Source organism: Varanus komodoensis, unplaced genomic scaffold (assembly GCF_004798865.1).
Source record: "Varanus komodoensis strain SLA01 unplaced genomic scaffold, ASM479886v1 scaffold15, whole genome shotgun sequence".
In the NCBI taxonomy this organism is placed as follows: Eukaryota; Metazoa; Chordata; class Lepidosauria; order Squamata; family Varanidae; genus Varanus; species Varanus komodoensis.
The window spans coordinates 11,354,099-11,371,810 of record NW_025335440.1 but is presented as its reverse complement, the minus strand read 5'-3'; the positions used below and the strand labels follow the sequence as shown (position 1 = coordinate 11,371,810).

General features: G+C 42.0%; 1 protein-coding gene across 19 annotated transcripts in view; it reads left to right on the top strand.

Annotated features, from left to right (window-relative positions):
* The first annotated feature begins 1,482 nt into the window (after positions 1 to 1,482).
* KMT2C (lysine methyltransferase 2C) overlaps positions 1,483 to 17,712 on the top strand; it is a 183,787-nt gene continuing 167,557 nt past the window's right edge. For 12 of the 19 annotated variants that reach the window (XM_044424617.1, XM_044424621.1, XM_044424603.1 and 9 more), the window contains exon 1: positions 1,483 to 2,186. In XM_044424617.1, coding sequence (XP_044280552.1) covers positions 1,999 to 2,186 — 188 coding nt within the window. In that variant the 5' untranslated portion in view covers positions 1,483 to 1,998. Of the gene's footprint in view, positions 2,187 to 16,488; positions 17,508 to 17,712 lie in introns of those variants that run through there. The other 7 variants (XM_044424620.1, XM_044424610.1, XM_044424619.1 and 4 more) reach the window with 2 other exon arrangements.

Below are 17,712 nucleotides of genomic sequence, written 5' to 3'. Positions count from 1 at the left end.
TCAGTCGTTCTCAGGGCAACAACCATCCCTCTCCTATTTGCAGTGTCATTTCATTTCATTTCGCGAGCTGTCCCTCTCCAAATACTTTCATGAATAGGTGGATTGACCTCGGCCTTGCGCTTTGCAGCTCAGACTAGAGAACTACACAAACCAGTTCATACACGGTGCAATAAATGTATGACAAATCGTGGCTTTAATACTGCGCACAGGTGAGAAGCAAACTCTGAGTGTAAGCACAGCAATAACTTTTTCCGCTGTGTTTGTTTCACTGTGCCGAAAAAGTACCGCCTTGCCCCACTGTACCCAGCAAGGGGGTGCCAAAAAGTGCGAAAGCCGGGCCGGAGCAACAGCCCAGCGCCGATGGTTCTTCCGCGCAGCAGGGAGACGGGCTGGGAGTCATCCACACCTGCACGGAGATCCCCGTCCAGAGCCGCGCTACACACGACACAGCCGCTCACAAGCACAGCCCCTTTCCAGCCGAGCACGGCCCGCACACGCACTTCCACTCGTCCCTCGCTCCTCTGCCTTCCCTCCGTGGAGAGGAAGCCCGTCCCGTCCCGCGTTCCCGGGCTCCGCAGTTTCGGCTCGGCCGCCGCCGCCGCCGCCGCCGCCGCCAAGAGCAGCAACAGCGGAGCCCGTGAGGTCAGCGGCGGCGGCGGCGCGTCGAATGAGATGTCTGCGCTGAGGGAAAAGGGCTGGCCGGTGGGCGGGCGGCGTCGGCAGGCGCAGTGTGGGGCCCTGCCTGGAGCAGGCAGGAGCGGCGAGGGAGGGGCGCGGGGCCCGGAGGGGAGAGGGCGCGCGGTGGCAGCGCCTGCGAGGGGAAGGCGCGGGCTGCCGGCCCCGAGTTGTTTACACGCCTCGGACTGACGACGCACTTCCACCGCGGGCGAGGGCGGCTGGAGAAGCCGCCGAAGCCGCCGCCGCCGCCGCCGCGGGGGGTTGGGTCAGCCACCCAGCCAGCCAGCCAGCCAGCCGAGCGCGCGCGCGCGCACAACCCCCCTTCCCTCCCCCCGCGCTCGGGAACAGTCGCCTCTGCCCCTCCCTCTCCCCGCGCCTCCTTTTTCCCCGTCAAGTAAAACTTCCCGGCCCGCACAGTCGCTGGCCCGCCTGAGGGAGCAGGGAGGAAGGGGCGAGGGGGCGGGAGGGAGCCTTCTCGGACGCACGCCCAGAGGCGCACCCTTCCTCCCCGACTCGCTCTCTCGCACACACAAGCGCGCGCGTGCGCCCTTGAGAGAGAGAGAGAGAGAGAGAGAGAGAGAGAGAGAGAGAGAGAGAGTGTGCATGTGCGCGCGCGAACCCGCGCGCCCCCGTCCCTCCCTGCCCTATCTCTCCAACCAGCAGCTGGAGGAGCTGTCAAAACTTCCTCTCGGCTGCCCTCAGCCAGCCAACCTTGGCCTCCGCCTCCGCCTCCTCCCCCGGGGCGGGGGAAGGGCGCGGGGCCCACGTAGGATGAGGCGAAGGCCGCCTTGCTGGAGAGGAGCCGCTGCCTGCAGCCGCTGCCGCCACCGGGGCCTGTGAGGGGGGCCGAAGGGAGCAGCCGTCTCCTCAGAGACGCGCGCACGCGGCGCTCTCGCTCTCTCTCTCACACTCACGCACGCACGCACGCGCGAGCGCGCGCACACACACACACACACACAGGCGGAGAAGTCGGCGGTGCGCGACGGCGGTGGTGCGGTCCCCGCTCCTTCCTGCAACAACCTCCGCCCTCCCCGAGCTCCCGAAAGAGTCTGATTGCGTGTGACTGAGGCGGCTCTCCTCCCCTCTCCTCCCCATGCTGCTACCTGCGCGCTGGTCCGCGGCGGCTGAGGCCAGCAATGCGAGGCGGAGGTAGGAGAGAAGGAGAAGGCGGAGGAGGAGGCGGAGGCGGAGGCGAAGACGCCGGGAGAAAAGGGGAACCGCGGCGGCAGCCGGAGCAGGAGGAGCGTCGGTATCACCCTCCTCATCATCCCCAGCCTCGCTCGACATCCTCCATGTGTCTCTCTCGTCCTGCTGACTAGGATGTCAACGGAGGAACAGAGTCTGATGCCGGGGGTGGTGCCGCCGCCGCCGCCGCCGCCAGAAGCGCCGCCACAACTCCCTGAGCCGGGAGCTCCCCCCACGGCAGCCGCCGCCGCCGCCACAGACAAAAGACCTAGGGGCCGGCCTCGCAAAGATGGCGCTTCCCCTTTCCAGAGAGTCAGAAAGAAGTAAGTTCCGTGCGCGTTGGATGTCGGCGAGGACGAGGGCGGCGGGGAGAGGCGCGCACCAGGCCGGGCCGGAGGGCTGTCATCCGCAGCACGGGCTGCTCCCCCGCTTCTCGCTGCCCAGTTGCCATGTCAAGAATGGCCACCTCTCGCCGCTCCTTCCCTTTGCACTTTGCCCTCCTCCTCTTCCTTTCTTGCTTTCCTCCTTCCTTTTGTTTATACTTTTTCAGTGCCATATTGGCAATGGCCCCAGCTCACCTTTTTCTCCTTCTCCCTTGTACTTCCTTCTTCTGCCCCCTCCCTTTTGTCCCCATCCATTTCTTTCTTTACTTCTAACTTCTGTGGCTTAATGCCTTTCTGTCCTGGGTTCTGCGTTTAGGATAGCCCTCTTAATCCGTTTTCCTTTTTTCCTTCCTCTCTGTTTTCCTTTGTCACCCTTCTCTCTCTATTTCTAATTTCGTTCTTCCTTTCTTCTCCTGCTCCTAGTTTCTTACTGAGTCTTTCTTTCCTGACTAAAGGTCTCTTGGCCTCTTCCCTTCCCCGGATATTTTCAACATTTCTAATATAGTGATCTTTTAATATCTGTTGTTCAAACAAGCTTCTTTTTGTAAGTAACAGGATTACTTTTGAGCACAAATTTCCTCCCACCCTCCCTGTGCATGCAAACAGTGAGTCCACCAACCATAGGAAGGTGATTGTGTAATGGGAAGCTCCTCCCTGGGAGCTGTCAGAAGCCACAGCGAGGGGTATGCACAACAACAGGAGAGTGGCTGGGGGAATATTGTGTTGTTTTGGCTTTGTCTGTTAATACTGCCATCTTTCTCTGAAAATTAATCTGAAGAAATGAAATTTGTGGCCCATTCTCTTAGTTCTGCATGCTTATTCAAGAAAGTAAGGAACAGCATGTCGTCCTTTTTTATCTGACTGTGATGCAGGTGGTTTTGGTTTGTCTTGAAATCGAAAGGATAGTTCACAAATTAACATTAGATCTAAATACCTGGGTTCCTGTTATACATGAATATGGACTCAGATAATATACAGGCCTCTGAATAGGCAATAATGTTGCATTTGTCTATTACCATAAAATCCAATGAAATTGTAAAGAGTAGGGTTTGTTTGTTTAAGTATATAGTGGCTTACTTTTGGATCAAAACTTTTTTTTGTCTTTTTACTAAATTCAGATGGTCTTTGCTTGCCACAGAGATTTAAATGTTTAACGTAAACTTTCGGAAGGATCTAGGAATTGCATTCTTGTGGGTCCTGGCTTAATATGCAGATAAAGTTTGGGCTGTTGTTTTTATTGAACTAGTTTAATACTGATATTGAATTACGTCTTCTGTTTATGCGATGGTTCTATGAAACCATCAAGTATTTTTCAAGTAAAATACTTGAAAGCCATCCATTTTTCAAGTAAAATTCAGAAATGTAAAATTTTCATATGTAGTAGAAAAATTCATATTAAGAAAAGAAGAAAAAACTTACAATTTTCTACATTATGGCAGTGACTTGCTTCTTTCCCCAGAGTAGGCTGCCCCTACCATTGGATAGAGCAAAGCATTTGCCTCAGGTCGCAGATATTGAAAGACATCCATAAGGTGTTGGAGGAGAGACTTGTACATCATAAGCCCTGTTCTGTGCCCTAAAGTTCACCTGCCGTCTTCAGGTGCTGTCCTGTCATCAGTGTTGAAAACAACTTCTCCCTGCTCAGTTGTACTTGTACATGGCTTGGGAGGGGCTGTCATTTTGGTTTTTGCCTCAGGCAGCAAAATATCATGGGCTGGTCCTGTATGCTGGAGGTATAGTGCTCTTCACCACTATCACTTAATACTTACTTTTATAAAGAGATTAGTATGGAAGATTCTGTCATTGAACCTTTTTCAGAAACAAGTGTGTTTCTAAAGGAAGGTACTTGATCTGTTTAAAAGGTTTTCTAAAAATTTAGTCAGTTTTTAACAGCTAGAAAATAAGGTCATGACACAAGGCAGATTTCCTCATTCTGTGACTTGGGAAGCTCCTGTTGGGGAGAATTCATTTGGTAGGTCTGTTTTCTTGTCTGGTGATTTAAAATAAAATCTGTATAAAATTATAGTATAGTGAGATAAAATAATAGTTATATATCTATGCTTTAAATGTTGAATTTCCTTGTGTGTCTGTGGAAAGATTCCCTCTTCAGTACATGGATAGCTGATATATGAATATAGTCTTAATAAACATTAATGTTTCTTGTACTATTCCTTCCAGCTGCACACAATGTTAGTGCAGGGTTCTTTCCATGCAGAACTGACCTTTTTTAATGGCATAAGTTCTTGAAATTATTCCTGCAACACACACCCTGGCATTGTTGCAGCAACGTCTTTTAATATTTTAAAATCAGGCCATCAACACAGTAATGATTGCATAAATGTTCTCTATTTTCCTTGCTATTAGGTCTGCAAAATGTCATCTAGTAAAGGTGTTCTTAGTAGTGAAACTAGTCTGTTTCTACCTGCTGTTTGATTTGTTATCTTCTTTCCATCATAAGTCTGTCATTAACTTTAGTGAAATAATTGTTCACATTTGGTTTAGTAGTTTTATTGTGTAATATCCAACTAGTGTCCCTCTGCAACAGAACACATCTCTGAATAGAAAAGAGAGGAGGTTATTTTCAGCCATTTTCCTTCCTGGCCTTCATTCTTCTATGGGGGTTGCCATAAATTGCCCCTTTCCATGTTCTACTGATGGACTTGAATGGGATAATAGTTGGGTACTATGTTGACAGAGGCTGACTTCCACCCTATTAAGAATATTTGGCACTTCAGTTAGTATAGACAGACTGTTCTGCTTTGAGGCATGTGATAAACTATTCCTTTTAAAAACTGTAGTTCCTGCCATATCCTGTAGCCTCAAGTGGCTTATAGTATTTTATCTATAAACATATAACAGGATCAGTTGTTTGGTGATTTGGCAGTTTTGAAGGAGGGAAATTTCAGAGCTGGGATACAAGGGTAATCTTTTTATTTGCAGAAACCTTGCATGCAGAAGGAGCTATAGAGAGGCTGCTTATAGCAGACTATATAATACAGAGGGAAGAAAATGGTTCCTAAGGTCTTTAGACTCCAGTTGTTTAGGGCAGAATCCTGTGCATGTTAAGGCAGAAAAAAGTACTACAGCTTGCAGCAACTGAGAGTGCAGTCTATTGGGGAGGTGGGATATTTTGCTGTTTATCATTTGCAGCTTTCTTACCTTCTCCAAAAGTAGTTCCCTTCTTAAAGAATGCCTGGCATCATAAGTAAGTCTGTTGCTATGCATATAGTAATTGCATGACCCTATGCAATAGCTTCAACTTCTAACAGAAAATGACAGTATTCTAGTCTTGGTATTGTGAAGAAATGATTGATAGTTGACCAACCTGAATTTGACAAGACTTGCAACCTTCTTCCCAGATGAAGCTGGTGGAAAGGATTCCTGGTTGCTGCTACTATCTCCAGATGCAAGTGATCCAGGAGAATCCTTTGGCTATGAGCCTGAGTGGTCAAGGGAGCTTTAACTCATTACTAAATGGTGGACATATCCCTTCAGGTCAGAGATCTTGTCAACCATCATTCCACAGTCTTGACTGGATTCAGCTGCTGTGGCTTTTCACCTGCATCCAGTCACCAACAGCTGTCAGATATTACACAAAATGAACATTATCTGATCTATGAAATGATCTCTCTATCTATGAAAAGAGAGCAAGAACTGGATGCCATTAACTTATTGATGATTGTAAATTACATAGATATGATTTTGACTTATAACTGTTATGACCAGGATTCAAAGGGAAAATTACATGTTACTGAAGGATTTATGGAGCCCCCATTACAAAACCAGTTTCTTATGTCACCCAACAAGCTGCTCACCATACAAGTGGAATTGTATTTCTTACGAGGCCATCAAATTTATAAATAAAAACAAAAAGTTTTAAAATGGGAAAGTATTAATGTATGCTTGCTTATACAGTTTTCTGGAAGCCAGAACAACAATCAAGTTCCTTTGCTGTCTTCCATTATGACTAAACAGAATGAAATCTGCTGTCTTTGGGGCCTAGTTTAAACGTTATTACTGACTTGTAGTATGTTATTGCTAAGGTGCCAGTCTCACTTTTAAAGGGAAGATTGTGAAGTAGAATGACTTGGAATCCTATTTTATTACTGTATTTTTTCCTGTATGCTTTGAGACTGTCCTTGTGCTATTTACTCTAATTGTATGGAAAAAAATATATTCTATTAATATGTTTCCATACCTTTTGTTGATCATGATACACTAATGTTGCAAATACTAAATGTCTGGAATGCAAGTTTAGGATGTCATCCTTCTTAATCTATTTAGTATTATATGATATACTGACAAGTAAGATTAGGAGAAATATAACAAGATTATTATATTTCTATACCACCCATCAGCCAAAAGGCTCCCTGGGCAGTTTAAATTAAATTGTAAAAAACAGTTGCTTATATATGTGCATAATTTTTAAAAAGTCATAAATCTGACATAATAAGGTATGAAGGCTGCTAGAGTACAGCTGACCAAAAAAACGGAAACATTTAGAGCAGTGATGGTGAACCTTTTAGAGACCGAGTGCCCAAGCTGCAACCCAAAACCCAACTTATTTATTGCAAAGTGCCAGCACTACAGTAAAACCTGAAAATAGCCAGTCCAAGCAAATACATATATATCCTTGGCAGTGCCCTGACCGGCTATGCAAAAGTTTGGACGAGTTGCAGCTATTGTGTCACGGCTTGTGATGTTATCGCCTGGCACCACTACTCCTTTCCGAGCATGCGCATGGCCCCTATGTGCACTGTTATCCATTGCTCGGCTGCTGGGGCGATGCTGGCGCGACTTGGCTCGCGTGCCGATAGAGAGGGCTCTGCGTGCCTGCCGTGACACTTGTGCTATAGGTTTTCCACCACTGATTTGGAGTGTTAACCCTATTTGTTTTGGCTGTGTGACAAAAATGCGAGAAAGTAAACTAAGAGGACACAATTCTTTGGCCTCTCAGTGTATCTGGGGGGCATAGGATTATTCAGTTTCCCAGTGTCAAGATTCTGTAACCTCCTCTGGAACTCTAAAGGCTGAGCCACCACTGTACCGCCTCTGAGGCAGTGTGAAAAGAACTGTACCAGCTGCCTTTGCAAGGCCCCAGAGAGGTAGAAGAGGGGCATGCTGCAGACTAGGGAGGTGAGGAAGTTGGGGCCAATGGTTTATAGCAATTCCTATTGGTACTCCAGCCTTCTTCACCTCCCAGTGTTTAATTTAGACTGCCAGATTACAATGGTGCAAGGCAGAGCTCCTACGACTGCCTTTCTTGATGCACTGGATGTATATAAGCCTTTAAGTTTGGATGCTTCAATACATCTGTTCCAGAAGGCATGGAATGGTGACCTAAGGGTGCATTCCTATGCATATCTATATAGAAAAAGGGCCCTGTATCTTCTGCAATATAACTGGATGGGAAATGCTTGGAGTTGTAAGATTTTTCTGTCAAAATGTGTTTTGGATTGCATCCTAAGTGATGTTTCTCTTACCATATCTAGTTGCAAAAACATGATCCGTGCAAGCAAGATCTGGCCCCTTACTTACAGATGTTCATACTAATAATAGTAATCAGCTGAAGCAAATGTAGTTATTAATTCCAAGTATTGTGGATCACATACAAGCTAAATCTTTTAAAACACAATAAATTGGTTGGCCTTTTTGATTCTGACATGATGATGCTTACAAAATGATGCTATCCAGATATTGGTGTTACAAATGTTGCAGCAACAAAGAAAAGCACTCACTGCAAGGAAGTTGGGATTATTGCTTAAAATACAATGTTGCTTTTCTGGTGGGATTTTGCCTAAACTAAAGCATATAGTAAGGTATCCAAATGTTGTATAAACAAACATTTCTACTGTAAGATTGGTTCAATTATTCTATTATAAGGAAAGCAATGAGGAAAATGTAAACAAAACCACTATTCTAGAAGTAATGATGGAATGTATTTTTTATTTATACATTTATTTCTGAGTTAGCTTTTGTCCCAAAAAATAATCAAGGTAACTTACAGTATAAACTTTAAAACAACATGATAATGCAGTAATTTAAAATGTTTTAACTACAGTGCATTTAAAAACACTCAAAACCCAGGTAATACAAAAGAGTCTTAAGAATGCAGTTCTTAACACACTTACTTGGGAATGTCCCATTGAGTTCAGTGGGACTTACTTTTGAGTACCACATGTGTAGGATTGTAATAATAATGATTTTATTAACAATTAACAAATAATAGACCAATCTAACACTACTGGTCTATTAGCTAACAATCTGCAACATCCCCAAAGAAGATTCCATTTCATGTTTCCATCAACCTGGCTTCTCTTGGTGGGACATTCCAAAGAGCTTCTGAAGCGGGTTCATATAGGAGGAGGTTGCTTTTCAGGTATCCTGGCTCCAAACCATTTAGGGAGTTGTCAGCAAGCACAATAATACTTAATTGTGCCTGGAAACAATTTGGCAAACAATGTAATTACTGAAAAACTGGTGTCACATGGCCAACAAAAGATTTACAAGAAAGTAATCTGGCCACCAGATTTTGCAGTAGCTACAATTCCTGAAAACTTCAAGGGGCATCCTCACCTAAATAGAGCATCTGAACATGATGGGATTAAGACATGTAACCAGATCTGTCCTCTGCAGGAAACACTGCCAAGCTGCAAGTCTGATCCTTCATATCCCTAGACCTGGTTTAGCTTTTCTGTTGACAAATGATTCCTCTGTTTTCCCTGGGTTTGCCTTGTCAACTTATATCCAATTCATCATTGCATCCAGATGATTCAGGATTTCAGCCTCCTTGGGCAGAAATAGAGTTCTGTCATCAGTATAGTGATGAGATCCATTCCCAAAACTCCATAGCTCTCACATTAGCTTTATGTAGATTTTGAGAAGCAAAAGGAAATAGAACCCTCAAGGATGCAACTGGCACAGTACTATCTTCTAGCTGTGTTTAGTCACATAAGATCAGAACCATTGCAAAGGTCACTTGAGAGTGAAGGTAACACTTTTTAGGCATGTTCACCAGGCAAGAATTTATGTTTAACAGTTAGATGGTTGTTGTAGTGTTAAAATTGTTATCCTTTAGGAAGAAGCAGTTGTATGGATCCCTTCAGGGGGCCCAAAAGCAGGTGAAAAGCCATGTGAACAGAGTTTTTATACATCGTACTTTTTGGCCTTTACTAAGTAGAATACACTTTACCAAAATAGAAAATGCACATGACTCATTAAAATCAGTGTGCTTACATGTCCCTCACTTGTTATCATGATAGGGTCCATGTGTTAGTTTTTTCATGGTTGACTAGAAATGTTATTGTCATTCATGTTAAGTTTGTTTCAGAAAGAAGGGCAACTGCACAATTAAAGTAACAGAATCTTCCTGTACATGTTTATTCAGAAGTAAGTCCAACTGAGTTTAATGGGGTTTATCTCCAGTAAGTTCAAAACACCTCAGCATGGCTATTGGTGACAAACATGTTAATGTACTTGACCTTTTTGCTGAAGCAAGATTAACCAAAGCTGGAATACAGTTCCTAGTCTAATGAAGTATAATAGGATGCATGGGCCTCATCATGATTAGTAGAAATATTTTCTATACAGAATAAAAGTTAGAAATATCAATATATGAACATACAATGGTTTATTAAAAGGTATTGAGATTCCACCTACTTTATACTTTTAAAATGCTCTTGAGTCCTAAGACCAAAAGTTATAAGCTTTATTTTATAAATTTTTGGTAGTGGTATATGTTAAAAATCTATCTAAATGTTTAGCCCTTTGTTATAGTTAATTTACTGATAATTTTCACTACTTTCACCTGAAGTAAATAAAAAAACCTACTGAATTACTTTAGAAATTTAGGACCCTGTTATACTAACTAGTGCATATTCACAATATCAAGGTATATGTTATGCAAAGACCCTGCATAGTCCTAATTTAAAAGTGGGAACAGCAGATGGTGATGAGATGGGTGTAGTGAAAGGTAACAATGAGACATCTGTGAACAGCACAATGAATAACTGGACGTATCATGCCAGGTGCTTAAGCATTAGTTCTTTTGTAGGTATCACATCTTAGATTCTTAATGATACATTTTTAGGAGGTTATTGTAGTCGAATAGCTTTGTAGATTTCCTCTCTCCAACTATGTATTCTGTCCACATGCAGTTAAAATTTGAGGCTGGAAATAGGAATATATATTCAGTAGCACCCACAGGCAGATAAAAAGATAGGATTGGCAGATGATGGGGTAAGGATATTGTCTTTTTGCATCATCAGGCTAACATGTTCTTATTCTCCCAGATTTTAAAACAATGTATTTTTCTCTCTCAACATGCTATGTTTTATTTTTATAAACTGCCTAGAAGCTCTGCTGAAGGGTGGAATATACATCTTTATACTGTTTATACAACATTTGAAACAAAGAAACAAGAAAACACAGATTTTTCCTGGAATTATTTTCTGGCCTGTCCTGAAGGGTTTAAAATATTTGAAGGCCACCTTATAGGGTGAAACCTTCCTGAGGCAGCTTCCAAGTTACATATTTTATAGCAAGATTTTTAAAAATTAGATTGCTTCATTTACAATACTTGTTACTAAAGAATTTTATATCCTTTATACACTGAAACTTAACAAAACTCAGTCTAACTATCATAGTTAGAGAGTTAGTGGGTAGAATATTTGCCTGTGTTTGAGAGAGCCATGTTCTACTCCCTACTTAGCTATGAATGTCTACCTCACAGGGTTCTTGTGAGGATAAAATAGAGAGGAGAAGCAGAATTATCTAAGCCACCTTGGGTTCTTTGCACAGGAAAAAGGCAGGTATGAATATAGTAAATACATCTAAATAGTAAAGGGATAGCTGTGCAATGTAAGAATATTTGTGTCAAGAAGTAAAAATGTATGTTCTCCTGAACTGCTCCACACATACATGCACGTTGTATTTTTCTGCTGCTTGGAGATGTCCTTTGTTTTGTTTTCTCTGATCTACTCAGGTTGTTTCTTTTGTATGTGTTATTTGTATTAAACTTTCAAAATCTAGATGAACATTGTTGGTTTAAAGAGTCATACAATGAACAAATAGATTCCATACGTTAGCTGATGATGTCAAAATGCTGAGACAGGCTTATGTAAAAGTTGTTTGAATATCTTTATGGACAAAAAGGAGAGACTGAAACCAAAAAGGAAGAGGTCAAACTACTGAATTGTTAGTTTATCAGGATGGCACCAAAAGATTTAACTCCATGAGCAAAGAAAATGCTGGATCATGAAGATATTTAGGAGGAAAAGGCAAGAAGGAAGTTCTTACTGCAGGGGATCTAAGCACAATTTATTTGGGCCAATTTACACAGGTTTTTGGCCCAAATATGAAACAGTGTGTACTGATACTCATTAAATTGGTAGTGTTTCCAAGATCCCTCTTATCAGTCAATGTGAATGTGGTTCAGTCAAGCTACCTCAAAACTTGTAATTGCTGCAGGAAGAGCTGTTGTGGGGTGATGGTGAAAATATTAGAAGTTCCAGTATGCAGTGTAAAGATCTGCAACACCTAATTGTTCATACAATTCTTTATGCAGAGATAAAGATATAAAAGGCCTTGCGGGCATATCGTGAGCGGAGCTGGCTGGAGCCGGGGGTTAAACTAGATGGCCTGGGAGACCCCTTCTGACTTGCTCTGTTTCTATGTTTCTATGCATGTGTGTTTCAATGTAAGTTGAATCAAGATTTCTTAGACATATCCCCTCACTTGGAATATAGCTTCCCTCCCTCCCTTTAAGTCAAGATGTTCTTAGACCTGTCTATAACTTTGATCTGTCTGTAACTGGTGGTGGTAGTTTTCTGAATAACTATGTTGGCTTAATGATTTTGGCCTTCCTACAAAAGAACTAGCTAAGTTCCAAGAGGTGATAATATAACTTGCAAAAGTTCATGTGAAGTAGAAAGTGAAAGATAACATTTTTAACTGGAACTATCTATTTTGGACAACTTGGGAATATAGCAAAAATGGCATCCCCTTCCAAATTTTTCCCATAAAGGTATAGATTATGGAATATGCTCCCCGGTGAAGTTTGCCTGGCGCCGAGTCTATACTCTTTTTGGCACCAGGTTAAAATCTTTTTATTTAATCATTATTTAAAAAATTACTATTTTTACTGTTTTACAGTCAGTTTTGTTATATTTGGTTTTGATTTATTTGTTCTGGTTTTGATAATTTTATTGTATTGTTCTGTTTTAACAATTGTTTTATGGTTTTGCTTTTAATCATGTAAACCTCTTGAGATGCGATAGTGAAGGACAGCATACAAATGTTTGAAATAAATAAATAATAAATATAGTATCCTTTGCTCTGTGTCTGGAAGTTACAGATTTTCTCACTTTTCCTCTATATTGCTGCCTTGATTTGGAGAAATTCTTGATTTTACAGCACTGGGTACATAAGTGTTCTTTGAATCTTTAACACCACCTATCATCAATTCTACAAAGCTATTCAATACTCTACCAAATAGAGTTTGGTGGTTATGCCAGAATAGGGAAATTTTGGGCTGCTTTTTAATAGCAGCCCAAAATTTTTGATTGAGACTATTCACAGATTTAGGTTACAGTGTCATCAGTAAGCTGTGAGGGAGTAGAAGTATTAACCAATGCTTGAAGTTGGTAATGGTCTGGATGATCATTTGGCAAGGAAAAGTGACTCATCTCCACAATGATCTTGATACCATCAATGTTGCTGATCTAGTTGAGGTGTCCAGTGTGTCATCTGACTTATATCTTTTGGACTGGTTTCATCATCTGAGGCCAGAGGATGTGGATAATAAGTATGTTTAACTGAAGCTAAGTCCAGATAAAATGGAGGTTCTTTGGTTCATCTGACTAGTGAGATATGGGTGTGGATAGGATCATGCTCAGTTTGAAGGGTCGTTTTTGTAGTTTCTGAGGAATGTGAGATCCAGTTTTACCAAGGGATGTTCAGGTTGTTTTTCTGATATATAGGATGTTTAATTTAGGTTGGTGAGCGAAGTGTGGCTCCTTTTCTGGAATGAGATACCCTGGACACTTATCCACACACAGGTAACAATTTGGTCTGCCTTAGAAAATTATCGAAAACTTCAGTACAAAAGACAAGTTGGACCAGAAATAAGGAGTGCATCTTGCCTGTTTTTAAACTGCTACAGGTTCTTATTTATAAAAACCTAAATAGTTTGAGAAATATATACCCAAAGGACCTAAGTGTGCCTGCCTGGACACTGTGAGTACCATCTGAAGCTTTTCTCTGGATTCCCAAGTGCCATCACCACCACCATCTGAAATTGGTGGGTAATGACTGGAGGGAGGATTCTTCTGGCATCCTGCTTATGGAAAGCCCTTTGCAGCCTGTTCATGGTCTAACTGTGAAGCAATTCTGATGCTTGACAAAGATGTTTTTATTTGACAAGGCATGCATGAGAGACAATGAAAAATTATTTGTTTAAAAATGATTTAAAAATATTTTTCTCATTTTGTTTTTTAAACTTGCATAATAAACATGCAGTGAAATAATTCTTTTAATTTTTTTCTGAAGACTTTGTGTTTTTCATACAATGATTTCCTAAAGTTGCAGTGCTGTATCAAAGCATTACCAAAATAAGTGTAAGAAATAAAGAGGATGTTACCTGTGAATTTAGCTTAATGAAAAAAAAAACTACATTTTATCCAAGACACTTCATGCTCTTATTGAATAGATGGGCATATTCAAATCAAAATTATATTTTATATTAAAATTATTTTAAATATTAGTTTATTTTAATAACATTCTAGTAAAAGTGTTACACATTCTGGATTTTTTTATTGTTGCTGTTCTGTTTTGCATTTTTGCTTCAACTGATTTATGCTTTACTCTTTGTTTGCCACTCTCATAGTTTTACTGATGAGCATTCTAGAGATCTTACTTCACCTTACTGCAGAGAGAGATCCTAACATGTAGATGCTGTTCTTTATCATAGTCTCTTGCCTCTGGTAACATGTAGTGGCACAGTTATTTAAGTGATTCCAAACTGTATCACAGAAAATAGGAAAACTCAGTTTTAGCATCAGTTGAGAGAACAGGTTCGGTGTCACAATGTGGCACAACTTGCAGTATGGTATTGCTCTTGCTGAAAAAAGCGATATAGTAGTGTTATACTTAGAAAATGATTATCGCACAAGGCATTTTGTTTAATTTTTAAGTATAAACATGTTGTTGTTGTTAGTTGCGAAGTCATGTCCGACCCATCCTGACCCCATGGACAGCATTCCTCCAGGCGACATTTACATTTACATAAACATTTACATTCCACTATATAAATCTTCAGTAATACAGAAAAAGCTGTTTTTAACTTCTATTTTGAAAAAATTACTGGACATGTAAATAGTCCATTTAAACTTCACCAGTTTGCCTAGTAATGCTTCAAGAAATTACTGAATATTCAGACTTGTAGTTAACTCTAATGCAGCCTCTTGTCTTTCATAGCTGTGGCTACATAAATGTCTAAATGTCAGTGGACTAGCAAGTTCTCTAAGGTGTGTCATGATGTCATTTGAAGTATGACTCATGACATATGTTAGAAAGACCTCGTGTGGGGGGAATTGTCCAAGCTTGCACACAAACAATGGTCAGGGAACTTGTTAAACTTAGGTGTTTCATTCTTTATCCCAACACTTTATACCTTTTTGTGTCTGAAAAATTCTTGCCTTTATAACTTTCTGGAAATGCTTTTACCACATAAATATTTAAATAATACAAACTAATTCACCACAAGGTGGAATATACCTTTAGTTGCCAATTTATTGTGGGGAGTGAGGGAGGAAGGAATAAATTTACATTTTTCATTAAGTAACTTAATTTTAAATTTCTTTCAACGAAGGCCAACTCTATTCCACGATGCTGGGGACTGAAACTTACCCCGGAGACAGTACATAGATACGAGCTAGCCCAGCAGACTGTGCTCCCAGCCAGACTGTGCTTGGGACAAACCTATTGTAACAGGGTGGGATTTCTCCTAGAACTTTTATTCTACTATATTCACTACTGCTAATTATCATGGAATGTCCCATTAATGACAAAGTCAGAATATCTTTTTCTGTATTGTAAGCAAAGTTTGGTTTATTCAGGTGTTGCTTCTTTCTCTGGATTATTGTTGTGGTGATAAATGTCAGGACTTAGTACAACGGTCGTGGAACCAATGTAACAGGACAATGCCAGATTTTGATGCTTACATCATGAGCCTGTGCAGATTATGCTGATGTAGGAAAATAGTCCTGAACAATCATCTCCATATACATTATTTCCAGATAAAATATTGTTGCATGGTGCAGGGTTCAACAGAGGGGTGTAAAACAGTTGCTGACTGCGTCTGGGCTTGCTTCATACTATTCTCAGTGTAAGGCTACTTAGAGGCTGATACAGCATCTCGTGCAAGCAACTAAAAATTACTTGGGCAGCTATTTCTTATTTCCCTCCTTAATAGGGGGAAGAAATGATGGGAAACCACAAACTGGTTCCAAAAGGAAAATAACACCTGAATTACCTGTAAGATTTTGTTTGAGGAATTAAAAACTGTATTTGAAGCTGTGTTTGCACACTGGCCTGGAAGCACCTCGAGTTGACCCTGTGCAGTGTGTGGATAGGATAGATCCTATCTGGGTTTGCCTTAAAGTAAATGTCTGATATTAATGACATTTACTCTCAAATCCATGTAAGATTGCCACCTTTGCTTCTGAACCAATTAGCATATCTGCATCATTGAGGGAAATTGAAAATAGTTTTATTGACACAAAACTATACTTGTATATGGGTGCAGAGTGGGTGGGGGGGAGAGATCTTGGAATTTTTAGCTTAAACATTTGTTTAACCTTAGCATGAAGATAATAAATGTTGGGTTTATCATCTACAGGATATTACCCAGTTTGTTTAAGTGAGGGCCGGTAAATAGGGCATTGAAATAACATATTGGGAAAGCATTTAAAAAGCACGTTGAAATTGACTGCGTTTGAGGTGGACAGAAGAGAACCCAGCCTCGACCTTATGTACTAAGCCAGTAGGTTGGTTAGTTCTAAAGGATAACTGGTGAGTTTGTGGTATTTTTAGAGGGCAGGCAGAATAAGTGAAATAAGTTACATAACGTTTTCTTTGTTCAGTTGAAAAAGGTTTTTTTCCCCTTTTTTTTGGCAGAAGCCGGTTGAGGGACGGGAAAGGGGACAAAGGAGAAGCCGTGCCAATGTTTGGAGAATATGTTTGAATAAAAACGCTTTTCTAAAACACTGTTCTGTAGTTTAAGATTGTAAACAATTTGGGAGGCGATGAGAGAGGCACTTCTCAAAGTGTGGGCATTTTGTTGCGTCCTGGAGGTGGGGAAACAAGGTTGTTTACCAAGGTACAGTAAAGGCTATCTCTCCCTGCTCCCCCTGCCAACTTTATGGTAGCATTTGCAAACGATTCTCTTCTTGGGACTGAGGTGACAGGTATCGTTTCTAACTCGGAAACTGTCCGCAGGCTTTCGGACACGGAGCTCTTTCCGCAACGAACTCGGGTTGCATTAGGAGAGGAAGTTCTCCTTTTAATTCTGCTTGAGATTTTTCCGTGGCGGTGGCAGAGAGGCTTCAGTTGGAAGCCATCGGTTAAAGAGATGCTCAGTTTGCTGTAGCGGGTCGGGAAAGAGTTAAAGCAGAGGCTCCTTCCAGAGCGAGTGTAGCTGTGGCTCATCGCTCCCGATCCTTGAGAGGAAGAATCCAGTCCGCACATTCGCGGTGCTCCGAGTAGTCGGATCTACTTTCTCCAGCTAAGGGTTTATTCTTTCCTTCATTCCTTCCCTCCTCTTCCCTTCTCCTCCTCTTCCCTTCTCCTCCTCCAGAGGCTCTCGCTTGGTGTTTGGGGGCGGAGGGAAGCCCTGCGAGCTGAAGTTCCGAGGCGCTTCGGGGGCTCGCAGATCACCTTCCCAGCCCAAGCCCGCAATGGGAGTTCGGGCAGGACTGGTTTAGACGAGCGCGCTCCACTTACTTGTCTTTCCTGAGGCTGCTAGGGAAGTAGCCTGGGAAGTGAAGTGTTGCTTGATTTGGGAGAGTAATATGGCTGATCTAAGGGAGTGCTGAGCAATTTGCTTCTCTCCATACGACGCTGAGCTTGGATTTTAACATGTTAATAACTTCTTCCTTCGGATAATTGGCTTTGGCCTCGATGCCAGCCCCTTCGTTTTTGCAAGAGGTTTTGTGAAAGGTTTTGGGGCTGTCGCTAATGTTGTGCAGGCAGCATTGGACGATGGTGAGTACCCTGCCGTCGACTTCTTTGTATTAGAGGGCAAAATATGACAGGAGCCCCTGGGCTCTGTACGGCAGGCGGTGTTACGGTGCTGTGGAAAATGATGGTGGGTTAAAATAAGCGGGGAGTAGGTCCGATACCGAAGCACCAGCCTAGGAAGTTATTGGGAAGACTAGGTTGTCACACGAGATATTTCAGAAGAGTTTGT